Source organism: Carassius carassius, chromosome 3, assembly GCF_963082965.1.
Source record: "Carassius carassius chromosome 3, fCarCar2.1, whole genome shotgun sequence".
In the NCBI taxonomy this organism is placed as follows: domain Eukaryota; kingdom Metazoa; phylum Chordata; class Actinopteri; order Cypriniformes; family Cyprinidae; genus Carassius; species Carassius carassius.
Window position 1 is genome coordinate 39,583,816 of NC_081757.1, and position 27,278 is coordinate 39,611,093.

The 27,278-nt window shown below is 38.6% G+C and overlaps 1 protein-coding gene across 6 annotated transcripts in view; it reads left to right on the top strand.

The window, feature by feature from the left end:
* Positions 1–27,278, top strand: part of LOC132126761 (nuclear factor of activated T-cells 5-like) — a 53,323-nt gene that overhangs the window by 22,163 nt on the left and 3,882 nt on the right. For all 6 annotated transcript variants that reach the window (XM_059538256.1, XM_059538273.1, XM_059538242.1 and 3 more), the window contains exons 2-9: positions 6,276–6,401; positions 14,995–15,553; positions 16,377–16,563; positions 22,547–22,737; positions 22,861–23,033; positions 24,340–24,474; positions 24,561–24,613; positions 27,086–27,218. In XM_059538256.1, coding sequence (XP_059394239.1) covers positions 6,276–6,401; positions 14,995–15,553; positions 16,377–16,563; positions 22,547–22,737; positions 22,861–23,033; positions 24,340–24,474; positions 24,561–24,613; positions 27,086–27,218 — 1,557 coding nt within the window. The remainder of the gene's footprint in view (positions 1–6,275; positions 6,402–14,994; positions 15,554–16,376; positions 16,564–22,546; positions 22,738–22,860; positions 23,034–24,339; positions 24,475–24,560; positions 24,614–27,085; positions 27,219–27,278) is intronic.

Here is a 27,278-nt window from a genome sequence, read left to right on the forward strand (position 1 = left end):
ACAACCAACCAACCAATCATAACCAACCACCAAACCACAATCAACCAACCAACTAACCACAACAAATCAACATACCAACCAACAACCAACCAACCACAACTAATCACAACTAACCAGAGATGGGACCAAGTCACACATGTGCAAGTCTCAAGTAAGTCTCAAGTCTTAACCTTCAAGTCTCAAGGAAGTCCCAAGTATTTTTTTCTTGGGCAAGTCAAGTCAAATCAAGTCACAAGCTATGTCAAGTCAAGTCAAGTCCTGTAGTAGGTCAAGTCAAGTCCAAGTCAAGTCACCTTATTATTGTAATTTTACCTGCAGAATCTGATCTTAATAAAGTGAAAATACAATTAATAAGTAACTGTCGGTAAATTAAAATCATTTGGATTTGCATTGTAAATACTCATGTTCAGTTAAATACATCATGGAATCAAACAAAATTGTAACTTCATAAAATTATTTATTTTTCACTTCTGCCAACAGTGTTTGAAATGTTTTACATTTTCAACATTGAGTCCATAAAACAAATAGCAGCTTAACATCCAACACTCCTCCTCTCTGAACACCTCCCTCTCTCTCTCTCAAACACAGTTTACATACAACATTAAAATTTTGTTACATTTCTCCTCTCTCTCTCTCTCTCTCTCACACACACACACACACACACTCTCACACACTCTCTCTCACACACACTCACTCACTCTCTCTCACTCACACTCGCTCTCTCACACTCACACACACACACTCACACACACACACACACACACACACACACACACACACACACTCACTCTCTCTCACACACTCTCGCTCTCTCTCTCTCTCACACACACACACACTCACTCACTCTCACTCTCTCTCACACACACTCTCGCTCTCTCGCTCTCTCTCACACACAAACACACACACACTCTCTCTCTCTCTCTCTCTCTCTCACACACAAACACACACACGTTTGTTTTTGTGAAAAGTGTGGACATCCCATAGGTGTAATGGTTTTTATACTGTACAAACTGTATATTCTATCACCCTACACCCAACCCTTCTATATGATTTATATGCGTTTTGAAAAATGGGGACATGGGTTATGTCCTCATAAGTCACCCTCTCCTTGTAATACCTGTAATTACCTCTTTTACAAGGTATTGCACTTGCAAAATATAAGATTCGAGAGAGTCTTGTCTGCAAGCCGAGCACGATGTAGCCTCATGATGATCCCACCATGGGGTGAGCTCGTGCAAAACAAAACACATCTTCAGCACAGCGACTCATTTGCACGCCTCTTATTGGCCAATGCATTCAACAGACATGTCTGTGATTGGCTTCAATGCTCAACGCTGCAAAAGCACGTCGTGAATACTTTTTAATGCAAAGGGAAAATATATATATATATATATATAAAACTGTAATATGCACTTTTCAGGATTAGGTAATCGGTGCAGCTGTAGTCTTATTCACATTTTTTCTTCTGATTAATTGTTTTGCGCTATGAGAAAGACAAGGTAACAAAATATTCGGGGGTTTACTATAAACATTTGGAGCTTAAGCCCCCTTAGCCCAGCCCTAGCGCCGCCCCTGCAAGAAACACATTTTTTTGACGGCCTGGTAGCAGATCGTTAGGAAAGATTAGATGAATGTGAGCATTTAGGTTGGGTCCTTTTTTGGGCCTGAAATCGCTGATACAACCTTTAATGGCTACTTTAGCTATTATTACATTAGCTAACTACCAACTAACCAGATAACATTAACAAATTGACAAGCACTTACTTGGCAGAATAGCTCTTCAGATGACGGATGAGGTTGTCGTCTGGCTGTCCGAGATTTGTATTTTGCATATCTTGCAAAGTGCTGTTCTTCGTTTGCCATCTTGCAAAATATTATTGAAGCCAAAAGCGATGACCCTCTGTACCCCTCCGGCTGACATGTTGATGTGATATCTGATCTAAGTGGGCGTGGTGTGGGTAAGGTACGAGAGGGCATGACTGATGATAGTGTCGTGATCCAGTCATTACAACGCTATTCTCAGCCTGCGCTCCAGCTGAGTAATCAACTTTATTTTTTTAAAATCATTTATATATTTTACATTCAAACTGAAAACATGATGTGATTAACACTCAAGTCATTCAAGTCATCGTGTCTCAAGTCAAGTCAAGTCCCGAGTCTTTAACTTCCAAGTCCGAGTCAAGTCTCAAGTATTTTATTTTTTGTCAAGTCAAGTCACAAGTCACAAGTCATAAAAATAGCGACTCGAGTCGACTCGAGTCCAAGTCACCAAGTCACAAGTCCCCATGTCTGCAACCAACCATAATCAACCAACCACAACCAATCAACCTACCAACCAACCAATCACAACCAATCAATCAAACAACCCTCACAACCATTTGATTATTATTTATTTGATTAAGACAGCATCTGAATTTATTAACACTTATAATTAAAAGGTTGGGAAGGTGGTTGGTACATCATATTATCACATTTGATAATGAATTACAAATGAATTACAATGATATTTCACCCAAATATTGTATGAAAAAGAGCAACATGAAGATTCTGCTGATTTTTTTTTTTGTTACATTAAGCAAAAAAGCAAATCTTCTGCATTTAAAACAACAAAAGGAAGGGTAAATGACTGTGATATGTCCCTTTAATTCAGTGCAAGTGTGTTTTGGCTTCTGATCTAGTCAGAACAAGAAAGGAGCTGGAAAGTGAGAAATTGCGTTGCAGAAGCAATGACATCATAATGTTTACCAAGTTAATGATATTGCTCTTTGTTTTTCTTTTCCCCAGTGAAAAAAAAAATTGTGTTTTGGGACATGAACGGCAACCACTGTGTCCTGTTTGTTTGGGAAGAAACTATGCAGCAAAATAGGAATTCTCTCTCTTAAAAATGAGTGGAAACACTTAGAAACAAGGTACAGGTACTGATTCTGCAGCCACAGTCTTAGCGCATATTTTCAGTCTATGTGGTTGGCAATCTGTTAACTTGAAGGGCCCTGTGCACACGATACATGTTCCTGCATGTGCAGACCAGCCTAAGACAGAAATTGGTTAAGCAGGGAAAGAGCAGGCTGGGCACTATCATTTCTTATAAGTGATTAATGTGTTTTTGTGCATTAGAAAAACCTATTTATGTTAACTGGTACCAGATGCAGTTACTCAATATACGAGAAAGAGCAGCAGTTGTGAGGATTCAACGGAAAATTTCGTACAATGCTATTGATCTGCAAGTTCATAAGCAACATGCCATGACAGGTCTGGAAAATATCACTAAACCTTCACTATTAAGTCCATTGACTTCCCATGGTGAAGCTCCAGAAAGATGCAAGCTCCAGAATTGAAATAAGCCTATCAAAAGTGTATGTCAAAGTAACATGGTACTGCCATCTGAGATGTGCTGTAAATTATAAAAGGGAAAAATCAAGGACCATTAGCTTTTTCCCCCAGACAATGATTGGAAATGATTTGGAAAAAGTAATGGTGGTTGCGTAAGAACTGTGATGTTTTTGGTCTCAAGGCCTTTAAAATCCACTTTCCTAGGCTTGTTTGAGTTAGAAACAGAGAGTGTCTGTTGGTTCCCGTCTCTGTAAACTGTATTCATGGCCATACCAAGAATTTGCCTTTACCCCCATGCCCCCATGTTTGCATCTATTTCAGGCCGCATAAGAGATGAATTTGTTCTCAGAATTTAAGAGGCCTCTAAACACACTGGTGCTTTTCACATTTTATTTTGTACAAGACTGCTTGACATCTTCTGAGAACGAGGTATTAGAATATACATGCAGATGGAAAAAGTGTGAACATATGTAGACATACTCAGATCTGAATTTTTTTTCTCCTGTGTGCAGAGGCTGCTATAAGTAAATCATATGTAGATAAACACTGTGGTGTTCCACAAACATGCTTGCTTGGTTGGAGCGGTTTAACATGTCAACCTTGTTCAGCCAATGGTGTGACTTGGGGGTGTGGTTACCTGTTTGTCTGTGTTTGGGAAACCTGTTTGTAAGCCATTACATTTTGCGATTCCATTTTATGCCAGTAATGTTCAATAGGTCAAACCTTTATACCAATGTGCCTTTATACCAACCATTCAGCTGATGGAAAAAAGTCTTTCAAAAAATGTCAAATGGACAAAAGACAAGAAAATGGACAATGCCTAGAACAGAGTTTCCCAAACTGTGAACCGCAGGGGGTTTGTGAGTTGATATAAATCTAACCAAAATTAAATAAAAATTGTAATATCATGCAAATTGCAATTATCCAATCGCAAAAGGCTGCAATGTAGTCTTATGCCTTGCATGTTTCAGTGTTCATTTACACACAAGCAGCTCATGATCGGGTGCTTTCTGTGTCTCAGAACGGCTCGGTTCACAGTAAATTCTAATCCATAAAAACTCATCTCTGCATGTTGCTTATTTTTCTGAACCTAAACTGGTAACACCGTAGATTAGGGAACACAATATATTCTGTTATCTAAGAATCCTCCCTCAATAAATGTGCTGCTTATTATACTTAACAAGGGATGAGGATGAAGGGATGTAAAATATGATCATGCAGAATAAGGCAATGATTTATGCTTTGTAAGTTACTAATAAACAGCCAATATGCTTGTATTATGCATGCTAATGAGCAACTACTCAGTAGTGAGAATTGGTCCTTTAAAATAAAGTTTTCAACCTTTTATAAGTTAATTAGCAAATTAGTTTAATTAGCCTTGCCTTGTATAAAGGTGTCCCCTGCAGATTTCTGCCAAAATAAAAGCTTGAAGGTTTAACATTTGAAAGGGAAGCTTTATAACTTGCAATGTGAAATGTCAAATTACTTTTTATTTTAAAATATAATAAAAATGTAATAATATTTTATTAGTATTATTAATAAAATAGACTGCATTCCTAAAAACAACAGGGTGGATTTAATGTAGACTGAGACACTAACACAACTAAAAATGTAAAGTCCTGCTACAAAGTCAATGCAAAGACTGTTTGTTTTTATTTGGTTCTTATAAAAATTTAAGCCAAGTGTGAACAGCCTTAAAAAGCAACTATTTCAATTAGCATCAAAGTGTGGCATTCTTAATGCCTGGATGTTTCAGCAGCAGCAATATGAGAGGGTTAAGTGTTTATCACATTGCAATTTCAATATACAACAAAATAATGAAAGGTAAGGTTTTTAAACAAATTCTGCCGTTAAATGCGATGAATTAGTAATTAAAAAATAAAAAAGATTAAAATAAAACATTCACAGAAAAATTTGGAATATTTTATTTGCTTAATCGCATGTCATGACATTTAACTGAGAGAAGCTTGAATATGCAAATGCGTTGTTAAATTATGAAATTGATAATGAAAGAATAATAATTATAATAATAAAATTAACTAACATAATAATTTATTATTAACTTATTAATAATAATAATAATAATAATAATCTCAGGGGGTACTCTGAGAAAACATTTTGTGTTTGGATGACAAAAAAATTGGTAAATCCCTGACCTGTAACATTAAGACAGGACAACCTACTGATCACATTGTATTTTTTTATCTTTCACAGCCTCCGTTTTATTCACACATTAAATTAAATATGGCATCGTCTCTCACTTCAAATTTTCCGTTGGCAGGTTTGATAAATAATCTCTGAGAGTGATGTGAGAGACGATCTGTTCTGAAACGTTATAATCTCATTCAGATCCAGTGATAAATGACAAGCTACAGAATGAATCGAGGAGCTTGTCTGTGACGGTTATATTCATTTGTTTTATCCATTTTTTGTGCTCGATGTGGTCTAACTGCTGGGATCAGTGAAAATCACCTCTCAACTTCTCTAATCCCTTGTAGCAGCCTTGTTTTCAAAGTTGTACTCGTCAGAATAGCGAGCAAGGTTTAAAGGCATTGTGTTCTTGTTCTGTTAAAATAACTCACTACAATCACAGAGCAGTGACTAAGGCCTCTGGCATGCCAAAAATGGTATTTATCACTTACTATTGGTGTAAAATAAGCAGTCAGGACTTTTTCCGTGTTGATGGCCAGGCCGTGAGGGGTTCAGAAAGACACTGTATACCTAGAATTGGACTGACAGATGTAGACGACTTTTATGGTCATGGAAAAGTACTGAAATGAATGTTGTGCTGATTATCACCCCTGCCCTGGATAATCCACTTGAAATGAGAATTGGAAATTCGCTGCATATATCAGTTGCCACAAAGAAATCTGTGCAAGGCTATTTTGACTTGCTGCGTTTTACTGTCTGAGGCTTAATATATTTCTTTGTCTGATTCCCTCTAGAATCGGTATATGATCTTCTCCCGAAAGAGCTGCAGCTGCCGTCTTCTAGAGAGCAGAACGCAGCCGCTATGAGTCAAAAAAGTGGTGGAGAGGCAGGACTTCCGCCGTCGACGGCTCTCGCCACAGGTAAGCTTTGTTTTCATATTTTAAACCATCTTTTCTCTCAGATGCTGAAGACTGGAGCTGAGGCATGCATCATGATACATATTCACCTGCCCACATTTTTTGTGGTTGATTAATTTGGTCTTTGACAGGTGGTTTGAGGAGAGAGTGTGGTGACAATGAGGAAACTCATTTCAGAGGTGGAGCAAGCTTTTGATAAAAGATAACAGGCAACTAACATTTCTTTTTTTTTTTGGAGTAACATGCACCGAATGTAATGAATTGTTCACAACAGGACCAGAAAATAGGGACATTTAAGCACAGAAAGTTGTTTTAATGGTAAATATTAAAATAATACTTTGTTATTTAATCAGGAAAATATATCTGATTGCATATAGATTGGGTTTGTGGTCTAAACATAATCTTGTTCCTAATTTGTATTTTTTTTAAGGAAAACCATCAAATAAATAAATAAATAAATTGAATGTGGGGGAAAAAGATATTTCGAAACTTTTATTGGGGCATCAGAAGAGCAAATATATTGTTAATAAATGTTAATTACATTTAAATCAAAAGCATTGTTTACTTGGTATTTAACATACTCAACATTAATAATAATAGTAATAATAAACACATAAAAGTTATTCTGCAAGTCTTGCTTTATGAAATTCCATTTGGCCCGCCGGCATTGTTCTAGCTTTGTGAATGAACATATTTGGCTCAGTGCCTCAAAGTCCCAAATTTCCAAATAAAGCTCAGAAAAAAAAAAAAAAAAAAACAAACAAACAAATAAACCCTGAAGTGAATTTAAACAAACGAACAAACAAACATGCATACATTAAAATAAATAAAGAAATATGTAACTAAATCTGTTAGGTATAAAATTACAGTAGGAATGTTAGAATTTTTATTTTGGTATATTCCAGTCTGCATCAACATAAACTAAATATATTCTCAGAAATTCTATATCCAAAACATATTCATGCATAATTGGCAATTTCTCCTGTCTTGAACACTGAGTAAAGAATCTGTCCACGGTGAAAACACTCCTCCACTCTTTTCTTTTGAGTTCCTATTTATACATTCAAAATGCAATTCACTTTAGTTTAAAATTTCAAATTGGACTTTCTTCTCCTGGCAATTTTCTCTTATAGTTTAATTCATATTTTATTTGTGTATAATTTTATTGTTTTATTGGTATTTTCTAATTGTTTGACCTGTTGTTTGGCATTTGTTTTTCTTTGTTTGCTTGTAGTTTTGTGTTTTGTTTGGTTTGTTTGTTTATTTATTTATTTGCATTTATTGTTTCGTTCTTTTGTGTTTTGTCACGGCTTATGCTGCTGGAAGGAACACGGAGCCGAGGGATAAACGAAACAAGGATTTATTAAATAAAACATAAACAAGGTAAGTCGTAAATAACAGGTGGCAAGAGGCAAGTAACAGGTGACAAGTAGACAAGTTGACATTTAGACGAGTAGACCCGACAAAACAGAACTGCAAGGACAAGGCTTAAGTAGAAGGGATAATTGGGGAAACACAGGTGGATGGCATGACTAAATTAACAGGGACATGGAACACATGGGGAAATGAAGAGACACACCTGGAAACTAATCAAACCAGACACGGAAGACAGAAACTGGGTCACAGGGGAAAAAACACACAAAATAAGTCCAGGTGTGTGACAGTACTCCCCCCTCCCGGTAGGTGCGTCCTCGCACCGTAGAAACAACAAAGGGAGGCGTGGGTGGGAACTTGGGAGGAGGTTCCGGTGGAGGACAGCCTCCCAGGAGGGGGCCAGCAGACAGGGACTACAGAGGAAGGAGCCAGGGAGGAGATGACGGAGGGAGGAGCCAGGGAGGAGACAGGAAGGATGTGAAGCAGGAGGTACCCAGCAGGACCCAGGCCACAGCCATAACGGCCCAAGGTGGGGCCGACGGTGGAAGGAGCCATGGAGGAGGAATGGTCACTGACTCCAGGGACTCGACCCACGGCAACGGAGCAAGTGGAGGAGGAGCCCGAGGCGGAGACGGAGAGCCAGGGTGACGGGGAGGAGCCGGAGGTCCTAGGCGGAACAGATGGCTCTGGTGACTGACGCGGCGATGTGGATCTGGAAGGCCGCGGTGAGGCCAGAGTGACCGAGGACTGAGGTGTAGCCAAGGGGATGAAGGAGCCTGACGGAGCCGGAGGGACGGAGGGATGAGGCGAAGCCGGAGGAGTGGAGTCCCGAGGCATAGGATGGACGACGCCAGACCAAGGCGGAGCCGGAGGGACGAGGGAGCCAGGCAGAGCCTGCGGACTGCCGGGCCACGGCGGAGAGGAAGGAGCTAGGAGCCATGGTGGAGCCGACGGGTCAACGGGCCGAGGCGGAGTCCAGGCCTCAGAGGCTGGAGGCGGAGGTGAGGGAGACGCCGACCAAGGCGTCGCTGGAGGATGGCGGTCCCGCTGAGCTCGCACCACAATGATGGTAGGCTGAGGGCGAGCAGAGGGGCAGCCAGACGACAGCGGAGGAGGAGGCAGGAGTGGGTGGGAGGGTGGGAATTTTGGAGGAGCAGGCATTGGAGTAAGCTCTGGGGCTGGAGCCCTTCCTGGGCTTAACGGAGGATCAGGAGCCCGTCCTGGGCTTAACGGAGGATCAGGAGCCCGTCCTGGGCTTAACGGGGGTTCAGGAGCCCGTCCTGGGCTTAACGGGGGTTCAGGAGCCCGTCCTGGGCTTAACGGGGGTTCAGGAGCCCGTCCTGGGCTTAACGGGGGATCAGGAGCCCGTCCTGGGCTTAACGGGGGATCAGGAGCCCGTCCTGGGCTTAAAGGAGGATCAGGAGCCCGTCCTGGGCTTAACGGAAGATCAGGAGCCCTTCCTGGGCTTAACGGGGGTTCAGGAGCCCGTCCTGGGCTTAACGGGGGTTCAGGAGCCCGTCCTGGGCTTAACGGGGGTTCAGGAGCCCGTCCTGGGCTTAACGGGGGTTCAGGAGCCCGTCCTGGGCTTAACGGAGGATCAGGAGCCCGTCCTGGGCTTAAAGGAGGATCAGGAGCCCGTCCTGGGCTTAACGGGGGAACAGGAGCCCTTCCTGGGCTTAACGGAGGATCAGGAGCCCTTCCTGGGCTTAACGGAGGATCAGGAGCCCGTCCTGGGCTTAACGGGGGAACAGGAGCCCGTCCTGGGCTTAACGGGGGAACAGGAGCCCTTCCTGGGCTTAACGGGGAATCAGGAGCCCTTCTTGGGCTAAACAGAGGATCAGGAGCCCGTCCTGGGCTTACAGGAGGATCAGGAGCCCGTCCTGGGCTTAACGGGGGAACAGGAGCCCGTCCTGGGCTTAACGGGGGAACAGGAGCCCGTCCTGGGCTTAACGGGGAATCAGGAGCCCTTCCTGGGCTTAACAGAGGATCAGGCATAGGTGAATTGGAACCCCCCTCATTTTGACCCATTTGGCGCTCCATATTTTGCTCCCTCATGGTGGGCAGTGTCGCCGGCTCTCGCACCTGGTCTGACGGGATGCTCTCTGGCTCTCCGTCATCGGTGGGCTCGGGCTTATGCCTCGTACCGTGGGGAGATTGTAGGCTGGGCTCTGGGTCCAGAGTGGACCTGGCGAGATCCTCCATTGGGCCGACCGTGAGAGGGGACCCATTTCTCACCAGATTCCACTCTATAAATGCGGCGAAATCCTCCCGAGGACCATCTTCGGGCGACAACGCTCTGCACCTAGGGTTCAGGCTGGCGTGATAAAAGGTGCAGAGCGCGTGGTCCGGGTAGCTGGTGGCATTAGCTAGCCAGAGAAACCGTCTGGTATGGTCCTCGAGAGACAGTCCCTCCTGCTCCAGCAGGAGGAGGAGGTATTCGGGGCGATAGAGGGGATCCATGAAACACTACGGAAAGAAAAAAGACTGTGAAAAAAAACGGAAAACAAAACGGAGGGAATACACGCAGTTTATAACTTTTTAGGTCGGGTCTTCTGTCACGGCTTATGCTGCTGGAAGGAACACGGAGCCGAGGGATAAACGAAACAAGGATTTATTAAATAAAACATAAACAAGGTAAGTCGTAAATAACAGGTGGCAAGAGGCAAGTGGCAAGTAACAGGTGACAAGTAGACAAGTTGACATTTAGACGAGTAGACCCGACAAAACAGAACTGCAAGGACAAGGCTTAAGTAGAAGGGATAATTGGGGAAACACAGGTGGATGGCATGACTAAATTAACAGGGACATGGAACACATGGGGAAATGAAGAGACACACCTGGAAACTAATCAAACCAGACACGGAAGACAGAAACTGGGTCACAGGGGAAAAAACACACAAAATAAGTCCAGGTGTGTGACAGTATCATCGTCTTGTCTCTAACCCTAGCTTTTTGTTTCCTTTATTATCTTCTCTTTTACACTGAATAATAGCAAAACATACATGCAAGGTATTGTTCCTTTCTCAAGAAAACTTTTCATGTTGTTTTCGTACATATTTTTTTTAATTATAACGTAAAGTAAGGTTTTTTTATTTAGTTTGCCCATGTGTTTTAACAAAACATTCTAGATGTTTATCTATTCATCGAAATAGATTTTTTTAATGGCCTTAACATGTAAATTAACAGGAATATTCACTAATGGTCAAATGTTTGGAATCATTAAGCTTTTTCATGTTTTTTAAAAATAAGCATTTTCAGAAGTATCAAAAATACAGTAAAAAAGTTATATTAATAATATACATTTTCCCTTGTAGAATTTCTTTCTTTCTTTCCTCAGACTTGGAATGGTAGTGTATAGCTGTATAATAAAAACTGTTCTCAACATTGATAATAGTGCTAAATGTTTCTTGAGCAGCAAATCAGCATATTAGAATGATTTCTGAAGGATCACGTGACACTGAAGACTGATGCTAATGATGCTGAAAGTTCTTTTAAAGTGTAATAATATTTCAAAATATTACAGATTTTACTGTATTTTTGATCAAATAAATGCAGCCTTGGTCAGCATATAGAGACGTCTTTCAAAAACATAATTGAATCTTAATTTTCCAAAACGTTTGACCAGTAGGGTAAATAAACTATATTCTGCTTTATTCAGATTAGTTGGTTTTGCCCCTCTCTGTGTTCTACCCCCAGCCTGCCTCCTAAACTCAAACCAATCTCTCAGTCTGTCGTGGGACCCTCTGATGTGACCACGGGTCTCTCTAATTATAATTACAGATTGTCCAAAGTTGAATATACTATCTGTTATCTAACTCTGGTTTATCATCTTATGAATATGAATCTTTATTGACTCTGTTGAGTTTGTCTAACCTGCATTTTTCCATATTAACATTCTCAAATTCCTATCAAAGTTGATGTTACACTGGACTTCAGACCCACTGTAATGAAAGTTTATTTGCAGCCACATTTAACTACCTTAAATCAGCAGAAGAGACAGTGTGTTTCAGTGTTTTGTTGCACGCCAGCCAAGAGGTTGCAACGTAATGCATAATGAAAACCTCTGGCTTTGTAGTCCTCCTCCAGAACAGGGTTTCAATTAATAATTTCAATTAATTAACAATTCTGACTCAAATGTCACTGGATCAGATACTCTTGTCTTGATGTGACAGAGAATGAAAGTAAGGATGGGAAAATAATCAGTTGTATATTAGTTGTATATTAAATATTAACAAATATTTAATTTTTTTTTAGATGCATGTGACTCAGATGCTTATCTCCAGAAACATAATATAAAGATCTAAAAAAAAAAAAGCATTTTAAGCCTTTGACTTAAAATCAAATGGTTGAAACTCATACATGTCACACCCACAGTTGATTTGGTTTAGAAAAGGACGATTTCAATATATTGAATAGACAATGGTTTGTGGTTACTATTATTGTCAGATTACAGACAGCATTTCGCACATGGAAAGATTTCTTCCTGATTTAATTATGTACGGCTTGACCACACTTCCTGTGCATGCAGGTGTCTTCATGTTTATCATGCCACATTTATGCAACAGTTTGATCAATCCCATTAAACTAATTCATTTAAACTGTTTATGCTGCCTGTGAGACACAGCAACAAATCTTATAAATGAGGATACGGCATAAATAGCAAGCAAAGTATAAATAAAGCTTATCAGTTTCATATTTTGTGATAAATGCTAAAGGTGGATGCAAATCATTCTCTCTGATTAATGTGTGAGTATTATTGTTTCACTGGGTGTTAACAAGGTTTTGTTACTCTTACTGTAGAATCGTTGTTGTTATCTGAATCAGTTTTGTTTACAGGTCTTGTTTTTAGACCAGCGGTATAGTGTAGAAACTGAACTTTTGTGGATGCATCCTCTGCCATTATGATTTGCATATGAGCAATCAAAAGGTGAGGATGGTAAAAGGATGGCAAGTCACATTATATAGTGCTTTATACTAACTTTTTTTTAAAGCTTCACATAAAAAAGGAAATCATGAGTTTTTTGTAAAGAGCACATTTTGCGATAATTTGACTTTGTTTTATAAGGAGGGGTGTTAAGCTCACCCCATTGTTATTGTCATTCAGATGACTCAGTATCTCATTCAAATTACATCACTCATATTGTATTGGTTCATAGGCTTTACAAATAAAAATTAAATGTGGATATTTAACTACTTAATTTCTGAAACACAAATGGGGATACTTTTTGAATTTTCTAATTTTCGCCCATCATTTTGTAATCCATAAGCGGTTTAATCTTCAAAGCCTTCAAAAGAGACATATGATGTATAGATTTAAGTTAGGCTTTTATATAAACATGTATCAGTGCACGTGCGAAAAGCTAATCAAATATGGTTAATAGAAGGCTAAACATGCTTGCTTCACATGAAAAAAATCATAAATTTGTTTATGGAATTCTAAATTAAATCTGGTCATTATATAAAGCATTCATATTTCTTCAAAGGACTTTGATTTAACAGCTCGATTCATATGCTTAAAAATATTGCGTTACTCCATAAAAAAGTAATTATGTACTTTTCATATAAAATAATGCATTACATTTCTTCAACATTACTGTTACCTGAGCTGGGCTTGCTTATTTATTTTAATAACAAAAAAAAAAAACACAAAAGTTATATTTTTGGAAATGGACTGAAGTTTTTGAAACATCAAACATTTTGGTTGTGTGGGCTTTCAATGGATGGACAAAAAATTATGAGAATATATATATATATATATACAGTACAGACCAAAAGTTTGGACACACCTTCTCATTCAAAGAGTTTTCTTTATTTTCATGACTATGAAAATTGTAGATTCACACTGAAGGCATCAAAACTATGAATTAACACATGTGGAATTATACATGGAATTATATACATAACAAAAAAGTGTGAAACAACTGAAAATATGTCATATTCTAGGTTCTTCAAAGTAGCCACCTTTTGCTTTTGTCATTCTCTTGATGAGCTTCAAGAGGTAGTCACCTGAAATGGTCTTCCAACAGTCTTGAAGGAGTTCCCCGAGAGATGCTTAGCACTTGTTGGCCCTTTTGCCTTCTGTCTGCGGTCCAGCTCACCCCTAAACCATCTGGATTGGGTTCAGGTCCGGTGACTGTGGAGGCCAGGTCATCTGGCGCAGCACCCCATCACTCTCCTTCTTGGTCAAATAGCCCTTGATGCCTTCAGTGTGACTCTACAATTTTCATAGTCATGAAAATAAAGAAAACTCTTTGAATGAGAAGGTGTGTCCAAACTTTTGGTCTGTACTATATATATATAGTATTTTGTATGGGTTATTATGAAAAATGAAGATTTTTGGGGAGAACTATCCTTTTAATAAATTGTTCTCTAATTTCTTTTTATTCCTTAATGTGCACATTTATATGAAACAAACAAAATTATTGAAAAAGTCTTATACCACAGACATGATTCATGTACCTTCTTTAAAACTACGGTATATGAATGCTTTACCTCATCCATTTGATTGACCAATGTCATAATCTTCATTTTAATATATTTTAATGATCCACTTTTATTACTCATTGGTTGTCTCATTTTCATTCCAGGAATTTCTCTCTGAAGCAGGGAGTGTCTGCACACAAAATGCTCTGCAGTTTTCTGCTTCATAGGTCAGACACTGGTTTATGTTGTTTCTTTGGCTAAGCTCACTCCCATTAAAATTTGTGCAAATTTGTATAAGAATTTGCTTGCATCATTTGACACATCTGGATGAGAGATCTATACCCTCCACTGGAATAAATATTGAATCATATGCCATATAACAGTTTTTGAGTGTCATATGCAAGAGCTCATTTACTGCATTTCCAATCTATGCTTAAATAAAACCCAAGACATGAGAGGATATTATGGCTAGCGGGCTGTGCGTAATGTCTTGGAGAGTGATGTCATGCCTGCTCTGCAGTAACTCTACATGAGATGCTTGTTTTTCTTTTCCACAGATGTTATTCCGCATGATCATTTTGCTCCCGTTGTTTGTTGATTCATTTCCACAGCATTTCAACTGCTTTTTTTATATTTGCCCTAATGATAGATAATGCTCTGTGAAAGATTAAAAACAGGAACTATTGGAGAGAAAAGATAAAAAGCAATCATGAGTAATGTCTTGACTTGACTGTTACTGTTGGCTCATTTTGATACCTTGTCAAAGCCTTTATTCAATGTCTAATTGTACACACTGCAGATGCATCGTCCGTCTCTTCTGCTTTGAGCATGGAAGGTCCTCACAGGGCTTTTCCCACCTCTTCCACCTCAGCTTCAGAGCGGATCGCCGTGCACGAAAGCAGCACGCCGGGAGATGTTAGCAGTCGAAGAAAAGCAGAGGTTCTGGCTGCGGAAAACAAGCTTTCCGGTCGAGAAAAAGGTGGCCAGCAGACCCAGCAGCAGCACCAGATGACACCCTCCAAACGGCCTGTCCTCAACATCTCGCCTCCACCAGAGGACCTGTTCGATGAGAGCAACATGTCCTGCCAGGATGAGCTCTTTCTTGACTCGGAGCAGAGTAGCAACATCTGGATAGAAAAGTCGGTGTCCAACTTCAGCATTGTGAGCTCTAGCTCCTACAATGACAACACTGAAGTTCCCCGCAAGGCCCGCAAGTGCACCCCACGACAGAAGCCCGGGCCAAAACTGGTCCCTGCTGAAGAGGTCAGCATGGATGTCTTTGATGCAGATAGTGCCAAAGGTCCACACTTTGTGCTTTCGCAACTTGGCCCCGACAGCAAGACCAGCTCCAAAGCAAGGTGAGTCATTTAGTATCACAGTGCACTTTGGGCCTTATGGCATTCATAAAAACTTTGGTGCCTCTTTGTTGGAGATTGATGTGAAGGAACCAAAATACTGAATCCAAAAAAAATAAAAAATCTGTCATTTACTCACTCTCATGTCTTTATAAACATTTCCCAGCTAAGAATATTTTTAAAACTGTATTTCTGAAGGTCCTCTAATCATTGAAAACCTTTTTAAATGTTTTTCCTTAGTTATGTGAACATTAGAGTCATGTTAACATTCTGAAAGAATGTTTGTTCATAACTTTCCTAACGCTCCCATTAAAGGGTTAGTTCACCCAAAAATTGCCTTTTACTCACCCTCAAGGCATCCTATGTGTATATGACTTTCATCTTTCAGATGAATCCAGTCAGAGTTATATTAAAAATGGTCTTTGATCTTTGAAGCTCTATCATTGAAGTCAGTGGGTGTTGCATTGCTTCAGTCAAAAAGATTTTAAATAAAAAGCACCCATCCATAAAATAAAAGTGTATCACACGGCTCCAGGGGGTGAACAAAGGCCTGTAGCGAATCGATGCGTTTTCCCTTCGACTGGATTAACTGGAATTTTTCTGTACAAATCTCTCAACTCCGATGGCTGAAAATCTTAAATTTCGTACTTTTCTTACTAATTTGGCCAAAAATGATGTAGTGTTTTCCAGCCTTAAGTCAAACAGTTATTTGAATGACAAGAGAGAAAGTTAAGGGTGACAGAAATTTTACTTCTGGAAAAATTAAAGGTACATAAACCGCCGTTAAAGTAGTTTTTAACTGATGTTCACCATCTTTGTTTCATAGCTCTGATGGACCACAAGCTTCTGGCCTTAAAGGTGGGATACTGTCTCGTCAGTATCCTCAGAAAAGTGAAGGGAAAGAACTGAAGATTATGGTGCAGCCTGAGACTCAGCATAGAGCGCGTTACCTAACTGAAGGCAGCCGTGGGTCTGTGAAAGACCGAACACAGCAGGGTTTCCCTACTATCAAGGTAGGTAACACACATTTATTTAAACCAGAATAACCTACAGTAGGTTTTAGAAGAGTACTATTCATCCCTAGTAAAAAAAAGGTTATATATATAAAATACATTTGTTTCATCAGAATCAGAAGAGCTTTATTACCAAGTATGTTTACACATAAAGGAATTTGACTTGACGACAGGAGCTTCCAGTGTAGAAGAAAGTACAAACATAGTGCAGACATACATTATACTACAGACTGTTTGTGTTCTACTGTGCGTCCCTGTGTTTAATAAGCAGCGTGTATGTAAATAATTGGTTTTCTATCAGAAAGGATTGTGGGTATAATACCAGTTTGTATGTTAAAGGTTTATTTGTTATTTATTTTTGGAACTTAGTAAGTAAACTGCATCGGAGCACAACAGGTGCACAGTTTTACACAGCGTGTGATGGATAGACAATGTATAAATATAATATCTTGGAATATAAATGGCTTTGGTTCACCTGTTAAAAGGAAAAAAATACTTGCATATCTTAAGTTCAGGAAAACTAACATTGCCTTTTTACAGGAAACTCATTTTAAAGATGAAAAGGAAGCTTTGAAACTTAGACATGACTGGGTCGGACATGTGTTTCATAATTCTGTGTCAAGCAAGAGGAGTGGAGTAGCTATACTAGTGAGGAAGAAAATACACTTTCTATTGTTGAATCAACACAAAGACAAGGATGGTCGTATATTCTGCATCGAAGCAAAGATCAATGATGTTAAAGTAGTGTTTTGTAATGTATATGCACCAAATAAGGAAGTGCCTGAATTCTTTCATGAGGTAAACAAAATATTAGCCAACCTCGAGGGACATATTATACTTGGAGGTGACTTTAATCAAACTATGGATGGCATCCTGGATAGAAGTCAAAACAAACATCAGATCAATCCCCAGAGATAGGGCTGCTATTCATACTCTTAAAGATGACAATGGATTAACAGATATTTGGAGAATGGTTAACCCACGAGAACGGAAATACACATTCTTCTCAAATTGTCACAAGACCTTTTCAAGAATTGATTATTTTCTGATCTCCAACTCTTTAATTGACTCTGTTGCTGATTGTATAATAGGAGTAATAGGACTGACAGATCATGCACATGTTGAATTAAAATTAGAAGTGAATGTAGATTTTAAGAAACGGGGGAGGTGGAGACTAAATACCTTTATGCTGGAGGATAAGGCCTTTGTAGATTCATTGCAGGATGTCATAAAGATGTTTTTTGAACTTAATATTGGGTCAACTCAGAGATTGGCAACAGTATGGGATGCCTGTAAAGCATTTATCAGGGGAAAAAGTATTGCTTATGCAAGTAGGAAAAAAAAGAAAGTGTAGGAAAAGTGAAATTCTTAGAAAAACAAATCAGTGATCTAGAGAAGGATTTGGTGTTACGTTTTACAGATTTTAAATTTAAACAGCTTTGTCAATTAAAATTTGATCTTCATGAATTCTTTAATAAAAAAGCAGAATATGCATTATTTAGATTGAAGACCAAGTATTATGAGAGTGGGGAAAAAGCTGGGAAACTCCTTGCTAGACAGATAAAGCAACATGATGCATGTCATGTCATACCTGCAATTAAGGAGGGAAATAAGGTGCTCACCTCCAACAAAGAAATTAATAGGGTGTTCATCCAGTACTATTCAAAACTGTACACATCAGAATCCATTTATAGTCAGGAGGAGTTAAAAGACTTTCTAGCTAATGTTACATTGCCCACTTTAACCCCTGATGAACGAGCCTCAATTGATGGACCTATAACACAAGAGGAGGTCAGAACTGTTATAATGTCTTTGAAACCTGGAAAATCACCAGGCTCGGACGGATTCCCAGTAGAATATTATAAGAAGTTTGTTGATGAGTTGACCCCAATATTAACTGAGGTATATGCAGAGATTCTTGAGAATGATATGTTGCCTGACAGTTTTAATGAAGCCTTAATATCACTCATACCAAAACCGGATAGAGATTGGATGGATCCTGCTAATTACCGTCCCATGAGTTTATTAAATGTAGATTGTAAAGTGTTAACAAAATTATTAGCCTCACGATTAGAAAGTATTTTACCTAAAATTATACACCGAGATCAGGTGGGCTTTATTAAAAATAGATCTTCATCTGACAATATGAGAAGGCTATTACACCTCATGTGGATGAATCATTCTAATCTAGATCCCATTGCTGCAATATCGCTTAATGCAGAAAAGGCCTTCGATAGGGTGGAGTGGGGGTTTCTTTTTGAGGCCTTAGGAAAATATGGTTTTGGTTCAGGTTTTGTGAAGTGGGTTAAAATTCTTTACTCCAACTCTAAAGCAGCTGTAATAACTAATGGAATAACATCATCCTTTTTTAATCTATCAAGATCTACCCGCCAAGGCTGTCCTCTTAGTCCACTACTTTTTACATTAGTTTTGGAACCGCTTGCTTCAATGATTAGAGAGGAACCGAGAATTAAAGATGTATTTGCAGGGAATAGAGAACATAAATTACTGTTATATGCAGATGACATATTGCTAGTAGTTAAAGACCCTGCATGCTCCTTACCAGTACTTCTTAATATGATTGAATCTTATTCTAAATTTTCAGGATATAAAATCAACTGGCATAAGTCAAAGGCTATGCCAGTATCAGCAATGTGCTTCTCTTCCTCGGTCAGTGCATTTAAGTTTAAATGGATGCAGAAAGGGATTAGATATTTAGGTATCCACCTAAGCCCTAATTTAGAGAATATATTGAATTTAAATATGGTACCTTTGTTGCAGAAAATACAAACAAAATTAGATAGTTGGAAGAAAATTGTGTTAACTTTGTGGGGAAAAATTAATATAATAAAGATGACGATAGCACCACAGTTTAATTACATATCTGGGATGGTCCCCGTTACTATGCCTCACCAGATATATAAGCGATATAATGCTATGATTAAGAATTTTTTGTGGGAAGGTAAAAGACCCAGGATTGGCGTTAATAAATTATGTTTGCCTAGAGATAGGGGGGGTTTAGCATTACCTAATGTAGAGCTTTACAAATTAGCATTTGAAATGTCTAAGCTCACCAGACACTGGGAGGAAGATGTTTTAGATTTAGATTGGGTATTAATAGAACGACAACTTACTTACCCTTTTCGGCCAATAGAGGCCTTTTTGGCAAAATGAGGGGAATTTACAGCATAATATGACCAACCCAATATTGCTTCATTCTAAAGAGGTTTGGGAAAACATCCATAGAAAATGTAAGATTTCTCACATGTGTCAGCATTACTCATCAGTATGGAATAATCCTTATATTAAGGTAGGGAAAAAGTCCCTGTTTTGGGGACAATGGTTTAGAAATGGAATACGCACTCTAAAAGATTTATTTAGTGATGATAAGCTTTTATCTTATACTAATTTAAAAGAAAAACTTCATTTAGAAGGCCGGGATCATTTCTGGAAATATTTACAGATTAAAAACTGTATGTTGGCAAAGATTTCTATGGGACAAGAAAATAATGTTTTAGAAACATTTTGTGAATTACCAAGACCCCTTCAAAAATAATTTAAATTTTATCAACTCATTTTGAGGATTGGTGATAAGAACTGTGAAAACTTGAGATTGATTTGGCAAAGAGACATTAATAGTGACATAGATAAGGACACACAGAATTTTGTCCTACAGTGGAAGATATATAAAGGAAGCAAGAGGCAAATGTGTTCAGTATAAGGTATTACATAGGTGTTATTATACACCAGTGCGACTTTTCAGAATGGGTTGTCTGATTGATAATAAATGCTGGAAATGTAAACAAGAAACTGGTACATACATTCATGCTCTCTGGCAATGTTCAATGATTCATCCTTTCTGGGAAATTGTGTTGAAATATCTTGGAAGATGTTTAGGAGTGGAACTTCCATTTTCATCAAGGATTTGTCTTTTAGGAGATAAATCTGATATTCCTCAGATTAAAAATAAAGAGTTTTCCCTTGTTACTGTAGGGGTAATCACGGCAGTATTACTGATACTTAGATTTTGGAAAGATATTCAATGTCATTCACTTAAAATGTGGATTGAATCTATGATAGAGAATGTTTCATATGAAAAAATGTTAGCTAAAGTGAATGGAAATCACAGGGATGTTGATATGTGGGGTATTGTATTCAGATTATTACTTCATAAAAAGGCATGGATCTAATATCAGTCATCCTTTGAAGTGTGACTTGCTTACCCTGTTGTGCATTTAAATGTCATTTCAATTATTATTTATTATAATTACTTTTGTTTGTGTTGTTTTGTACACAGTGTATCTATTTATTTAATTTTGTACTGGTATGTTTTGTTATATATAAAAGAAAACCAATAAAAAAACTTCATTTAAAAAAAAAAGCAGCATGTATGCGTGTTGTGGACCCGTCTATACTAACACGCTCTTTAAATAACAAAGAAAAAACATTGCGCCAGACTTTAGACCTGGTTAGAGTTGGTCTATGGCGCAGTCTATATTCAGCTCCTTAAAATAGCAGTGCGCCAACAATGTGCCTGAACACACCTCTTTTTTAGACCAGCACGCCCATGGGCGCACAAATGAACACAAATGCATTTGCTAATTAAACGACGTGGCGCTGGACGGGGAAATGCGAACGGTGCCAGACTGAAACTAGCAAACACACTTGCGCTGCGCCTTACATTACATTACATTTACATTTATTCATTTAGCAGACGCTTTTATCCAAAGCGACTTACAAATGAGGACAGTGGAAGCAATCAAAAACAAAAAAAAAGAGCAATGGTATATAAGTGCTATAACAAGTCTCAGTTAGCTTAACATAGTACACGTAGCAAGGGCTTTTAAATAATATAATAAATAAAAAGAAATGGAATAGAGCAAGCTAGTGTTAGAGGTCTTATATATATATATATATATATATATATACACACACACATAATTGCATAATAAATGAAAAGAAAATACAATACAAAAAGGTAGTTAATAATTTTTTTTTAAGAATAGAATTAGAATAGTGAGTGCTAAAGTTAGAGGGTCAAATAAAGATGGAAGAGATGTGTTTTAAGCCGATTCTTGAAGATGGCTAAGGACTCAGCTGCTCGGATTGAGTTGGGGAGGTCATTCCACCAGGAGGGAACATTTAATTTAAAAGTCCGTGAAATTGACTTTGTGCTTCTTTGGGATGGCACAATCAAGCGACATTCACTTGCAGAACGCAAGCTTCTAGAGGGCACAAAAGTCAGAAGTAATAAATTTAGGTAAATGGGTGCAGAGCCAGTGGTAGTTTTGTAGGCAAACATCAAGAGGGTATTGCAATAGTCCAGCCTGGACAGAACAAGAGCTTGAACAAGGAGTTGTGCAGCATGTTCCGAAAGAAGGGGTTGATCTTCTTGATGTTGAATAAAGCAAATCTGCAGGATCTGACAGTTTTAGCAATGTGGTCTGAGAAAATCAGTCGATCATCAATCATAACTCCAAGGCTTCTGGCTGTTTTTGAAGGAGTTATGGTTGATGTATCTAACTTGATGGTGAAATTAAAATTTCAAAATGAAATTGAAATACCTTGCGTCGCATTGCGCCGGGTGTATGATAGGGCCCATGAAGTTACAGTCTCTGTGAGCTTGTCCAGACCGGTGGCTCCAGCTTCAAAAACACTCCAATCAGTGTAAATCACTCTCTGCTTCATTAGTCCATCTTCTAGCAGACTTTAAGTATACCAGTTTTGGATACCAAAACTGTAATTACAAGGTATTTTTATTAATTACATAATATCATGTTGATGTATTTGCAGTATACTGAGATTTAAATATATTTATTTCAAATACATTTTAGTATCTTTATTTTTCACTAGGGGTTTCTTTATGTGAAACCTTTCAATGTGGAGGAAAAAACTGAGTGCCAAGTCTTATGGTTCTTACTTTTCTCTATTGATAAAAGGATGCATGTTACCCTGTTAAACGCAAGTTTCTTGATCTTCACAGCTTGAGGGGGTGAAGGAGTCAGTAGGCCTGCAGATTTTTGTTGCCAATGATGCTGGACGTGTAAAGCCCCATGGCTTCTACCAGGCTTGCAGAGTTACAGGCCGTAACACAACCACCTGTAGGGAAGTGGACATCGAAGGCACAACTGTCATCGAAGTGCCTCTGGATCCCAGCAGCAATATGATTCTGGCGTATGTAAAGACATGTCAGCTTCGTGACTTTCAAGCTTTGCATTCTGTAATTTTGTAGTTATCAAATGTGGTTGGAAGTATTGATATTGACGATGACCAGCTGATGTTCGGGTGTCTGTGCAGTGTAGACTGCGTGGGGATCCTAAAGCTCAGGAATGCTGATGTGGAGGCCCGTATTGGGGTGGCTGGATCTAAGAAGAAGAGCACCCGTGCCAGACTGGTGTTTCGAGTCAACATCCAACGCCCGGATGGCTCTGTGCTCACATTACAGACCTCTTCGTCTCCCATACTGTGCAGTGAGTGGCTTTGGGTTATTCTTAGCATCTCCCCACTGGTGAGCCCAGCTGGTGCTCTCATCATATAGGAGAGGTAGGAATTAGAAGGGGGTTTAATGGATATTTATATTATTAAGGCCATAGAGCTAAAAAAGAATGAATCCAAAGCAGAACATCAGGTGCCTACTGAAGAGAGCTACTAAGTGTGTGGTGAATTGCACTACTTTGTTTTGAAATTGAATTTCAGTGTCACCCGCAAGTAGATGATTGTTTCAGGTTGATTGTAATAAGTTCTGCTGACACCATCTGTAGCATTATGCTGATTATCACAGGAAATAATGTTGCATTTGCATTAGGATTCTAAAGGAATAGTTAATCCGAAAATGTTTAATTTGTTTAAAATTTATGAGTTTGTTTCTTCATCTGAACAGGTTTGAGAAATGTAGCATTACATCACTTGCTCAGCAATACAGTGAATAGGTGCCGTCAGAATGAGAGTCCAAACAAGTTGTTTCGTCTGAATCAGGAGAGAAATATGCACAGATCAAGCACTGTTCACAAGTGAAAACTGTTCTAAACCAATATGTTGGCGGATTTTGGTTGGGGTTGGATGTTTTCACTGAATGGAGGTTTATGGATATTTTGGCCCAAAATGATGGTTTGAAAAAAAAAATTGTCATAATGATTCATTTGCTTCTTACAAGCATGCATCTTTTCACTTCACAAGACATTTATTGGTGAATTGGAGAACCGTGGATTACTTGTGGATTATTGTTTTGTTTTTGTCAGCTTTCTGCTTTTCTGTTTGAAAACACTCATTCTGAAGGCACCCATTCACTGCAGAGGATCCATTAGTCTTGAAGATGTGGAACGCTTGGTGTAAAATGCTGAAGAACAGTTAAGACTTAAGTAAATAACGCAGACACATAATTTCACTGTTAATTGCAATTCATTTGATTATCATGTAATTAATTTTTGATTCAGATTTTTAATTGATTGAAAAATGTATACTAAATCACTTAAATTAAGCATTTGTTCCGCAGCATTAAATTGTAAAAAATGCAAAGCTTGCCTACTTAACATGCATTACCAGCATAATACCTATGGTCCTTCATGCTTTCCATGTGTGGATACAAAGCAAAAACAACCAGGTTTTTTCACTAGTCACAAGCTGATTTGGCTATATGGCTTCGTTGACCTGCACATAATGACAGATATGCGGAAACTAAAGTATTTAATCATGGTCTGCCGGACAGAAACATTGTTACCTGGCTGTGCATTCTAATGGTCGCTTTCTCTCTTTCTCCGACTGGTTCTGTTTTTATAGCCCAGCCTGCAGGAGTACCTGAGATTCTCAAGAAGAGTTTGCACAGCTGTTCAGTTAAAGGGGGGAGTGAAGTCTTTATTATTGGAAAAAACTTTCTCAAAGGAACCAAGGTCTTATTTCAGGAGAGTGCTTCAGGTATCTCTACATGTTGAAAAGTGTCATGCCCTGTTCTGTGCGGATTTCCCTGCTCTGTTTAACCTCTGCCTCTTTGACTACGGCAGATGATAAATTCTGGAAGGCAGAGGCTGACATTGACATGGAGTTTTTCCATCAGGTAAGCCATAGTGCCTGCTGTGTCTATTATTTGATTCTGTGGGCTGGTCAAGCCATGCAGAAATAGAGGCTGCATTGCACAGGTCTGACAAGTTGCCTGACATGAATATGGAAAGATCGGCAGATTAATGATCTACAAAAACAAACAGTACGCAATACGGTTTTTACTTCTTTTTGAGTAAGTGTTTTTAATATATCTGCTTTTGCAATGGCTTGCCCTAAAAGGCCACCAGTGATGTTTGTAATTTTCAGTGTTTTTTAATAGATTGAGTGCTGCCACAGCTAGTTCTGTTATACTTATTTATAGGGTCCAAAATGTACACAAATGTATGTAAAAAGGGTTAAAAAAATTAGATAAAAAAATAAAGTTATTATTGAAATTGCAACAAAATGCATGGTCTGACATACCATTTCATTTGCAGGTGATTTGAGTGAATCATATCAAATTGTCTGATAATCTTCTTTGACGTCACATAAAGTGAAAGTGACGTGACATACAGTCAAGTATTGTGACCCATACTCAGAATTCGTGCTCTGCTTTTAACCCATCCAAATTGCACACACACACCGTGAACACACCCGGAACAGTGGGCAGCCATTTATGCTGCGGTGCACAGCGAGCAGTTGGGGGTTCAATGCCTTGCTCAAGTGCACCTCAGTCATGGTATTGCCGGCCCGAGACTCGAACCCACAACCTTAGGGTTAGGAGTCAAACTTTCTAACCATTAGGCCATGACTTCCCCTTAAAGTACACAAACCATTAAATTGTATACAGTTGTGTTCAAAATTATTCAACCCCCTTGACTTGCAAGACAATTTGCTGTGGAGGATAACATTTTATGAAATCAATTTAACAAAGGCATCAGTAAAGTATTAGAGAAAGTTTGTTAATACACTTTTGAGTGATTCTGAGAATGGAACATTGATGAATCATGATAAAATTCGAATTGGCTCTAAACATTCATGTTCAAAATTATTCAACTCCCTTTGTGCAGAATCCTTTATTCTTAAAAATTACCTATAAACGCTGTCTGTAAGTGTTTAGAAGCTTCTGTCACCTCTCTACTACAGTTTTGGCCCATTCCACACCTGAAAAAGCTTTCAGATCACTGATAATCTTTGGTTTTCACATTGCCACTGCTCTCTTCAAATTCAACCAGATATTTGAAATGAGAATTAAGCCTGGAGACTGAACAGGTCACTCAAGTACATTCTTTGACTGATCCCTGAACCAAGCAGTAGTAGATTTGGATGTGTACTTTGGTATGACTGGCCTGCAGGAAAGTCCATTGATCATCAGCTTCAGTTTTTGCACCAAAGGCATCACAATTCTTGTCAAAATGGCCTGACACTTTAAAGAATCCATGATGTCCTTCATACAGTCATGATTTCCACTTCCTTCTACAGCAAAGAAACCCCATAACAGGACTTATCCACCTCCAAGTTTGAGGATGGAGATGGCGTTCTTCTGCTTATGAACTTTGCCTTTTTTTACAGCAGATATACCGCTGATCCATGGGTCCAAAAAGTTTCAGTTTGGTCACATCACTCCATAAAACATTCCTCCAGAGCTCCACAGGTCCACACAAATGAATTTTATCAAGTTGAAGTTGGCTTTTTGTTCTTCTTGATCAAGAGTGGTATTTATCAAGATGTCTCAACATGAAGGCCATACTTGTCTAGTGTTTTTCTTACACACTGCATTGAAATTGTTTTCCTCCTTTCATCGGGTCATCTTGCAAGTCTTTGGCTGTACATTGCAGGTTTTTTCTCAGTTGCTCTGATTAAACATTTTATGATATTGTGCTTTTTCTTCCACAACCTCAAAGATTTTCTGGTAAAACACACTTTAAGCTAAGGAATAAGGCTGAGAGCTGTGTCTCTAGGAACTTTCAATGTCTTGGAAATCTTCATATAGCCTTAGCCTTTCTAAAGTACTACGATATTTATTCTCTTTAGCTTTTGTGAGATCTCTGTTGACATTTTTGCTACTCAACTTCAATACATGCATTGGCCAAACTGTATGTGTAACAGCTCAAGCTAATTCTGTTTTTAATAGAGTTTCTAAAGGCTTAATTGTGTTTTGAGATGGTTTTATTCCCCACCATGCAAATAAGTGATTTAAAAACAGCAATGTTGAATAGGGGTTGAATAATTATGACATATCAGTATTATTAAAAAATCTCATAACTCAAATATATTACATTATATATTGACAATATCACTTTTAATATGCCAGTGAACTGTTATAGATGCAAGTTGTATTAGATCCTGGATCTTCAGAAAAGCTTGTATTTGTAAAGTACTGCAGTCTCTATGGGGTTGAATAATTTTGAAAACAACTGTATATATTCCAGACACCAGTAATTGTCACTCATTGATGATGTTATAAGAAAAAGTCAGATTCAACTGCAAAAAGTAAATTAATAAATACATTGTGCCATTTTTCCATTTTTTACTTTTTCCCTTTTAGAATCACCTTATTGTCAAAGTCCCTCCATATCAAAATCCAGCTATCACATCTCCTGTATCTGTTGGTATCTATGTTGTTACGAATGCTGGACGTTCCCATGATGTTCAACCATTTACATACACTCCAGAGCCAGGTCAGTTTAATGTCCACCATAAACATGACTCTTAATCACAACAGATTTGTTAAAAAAAAA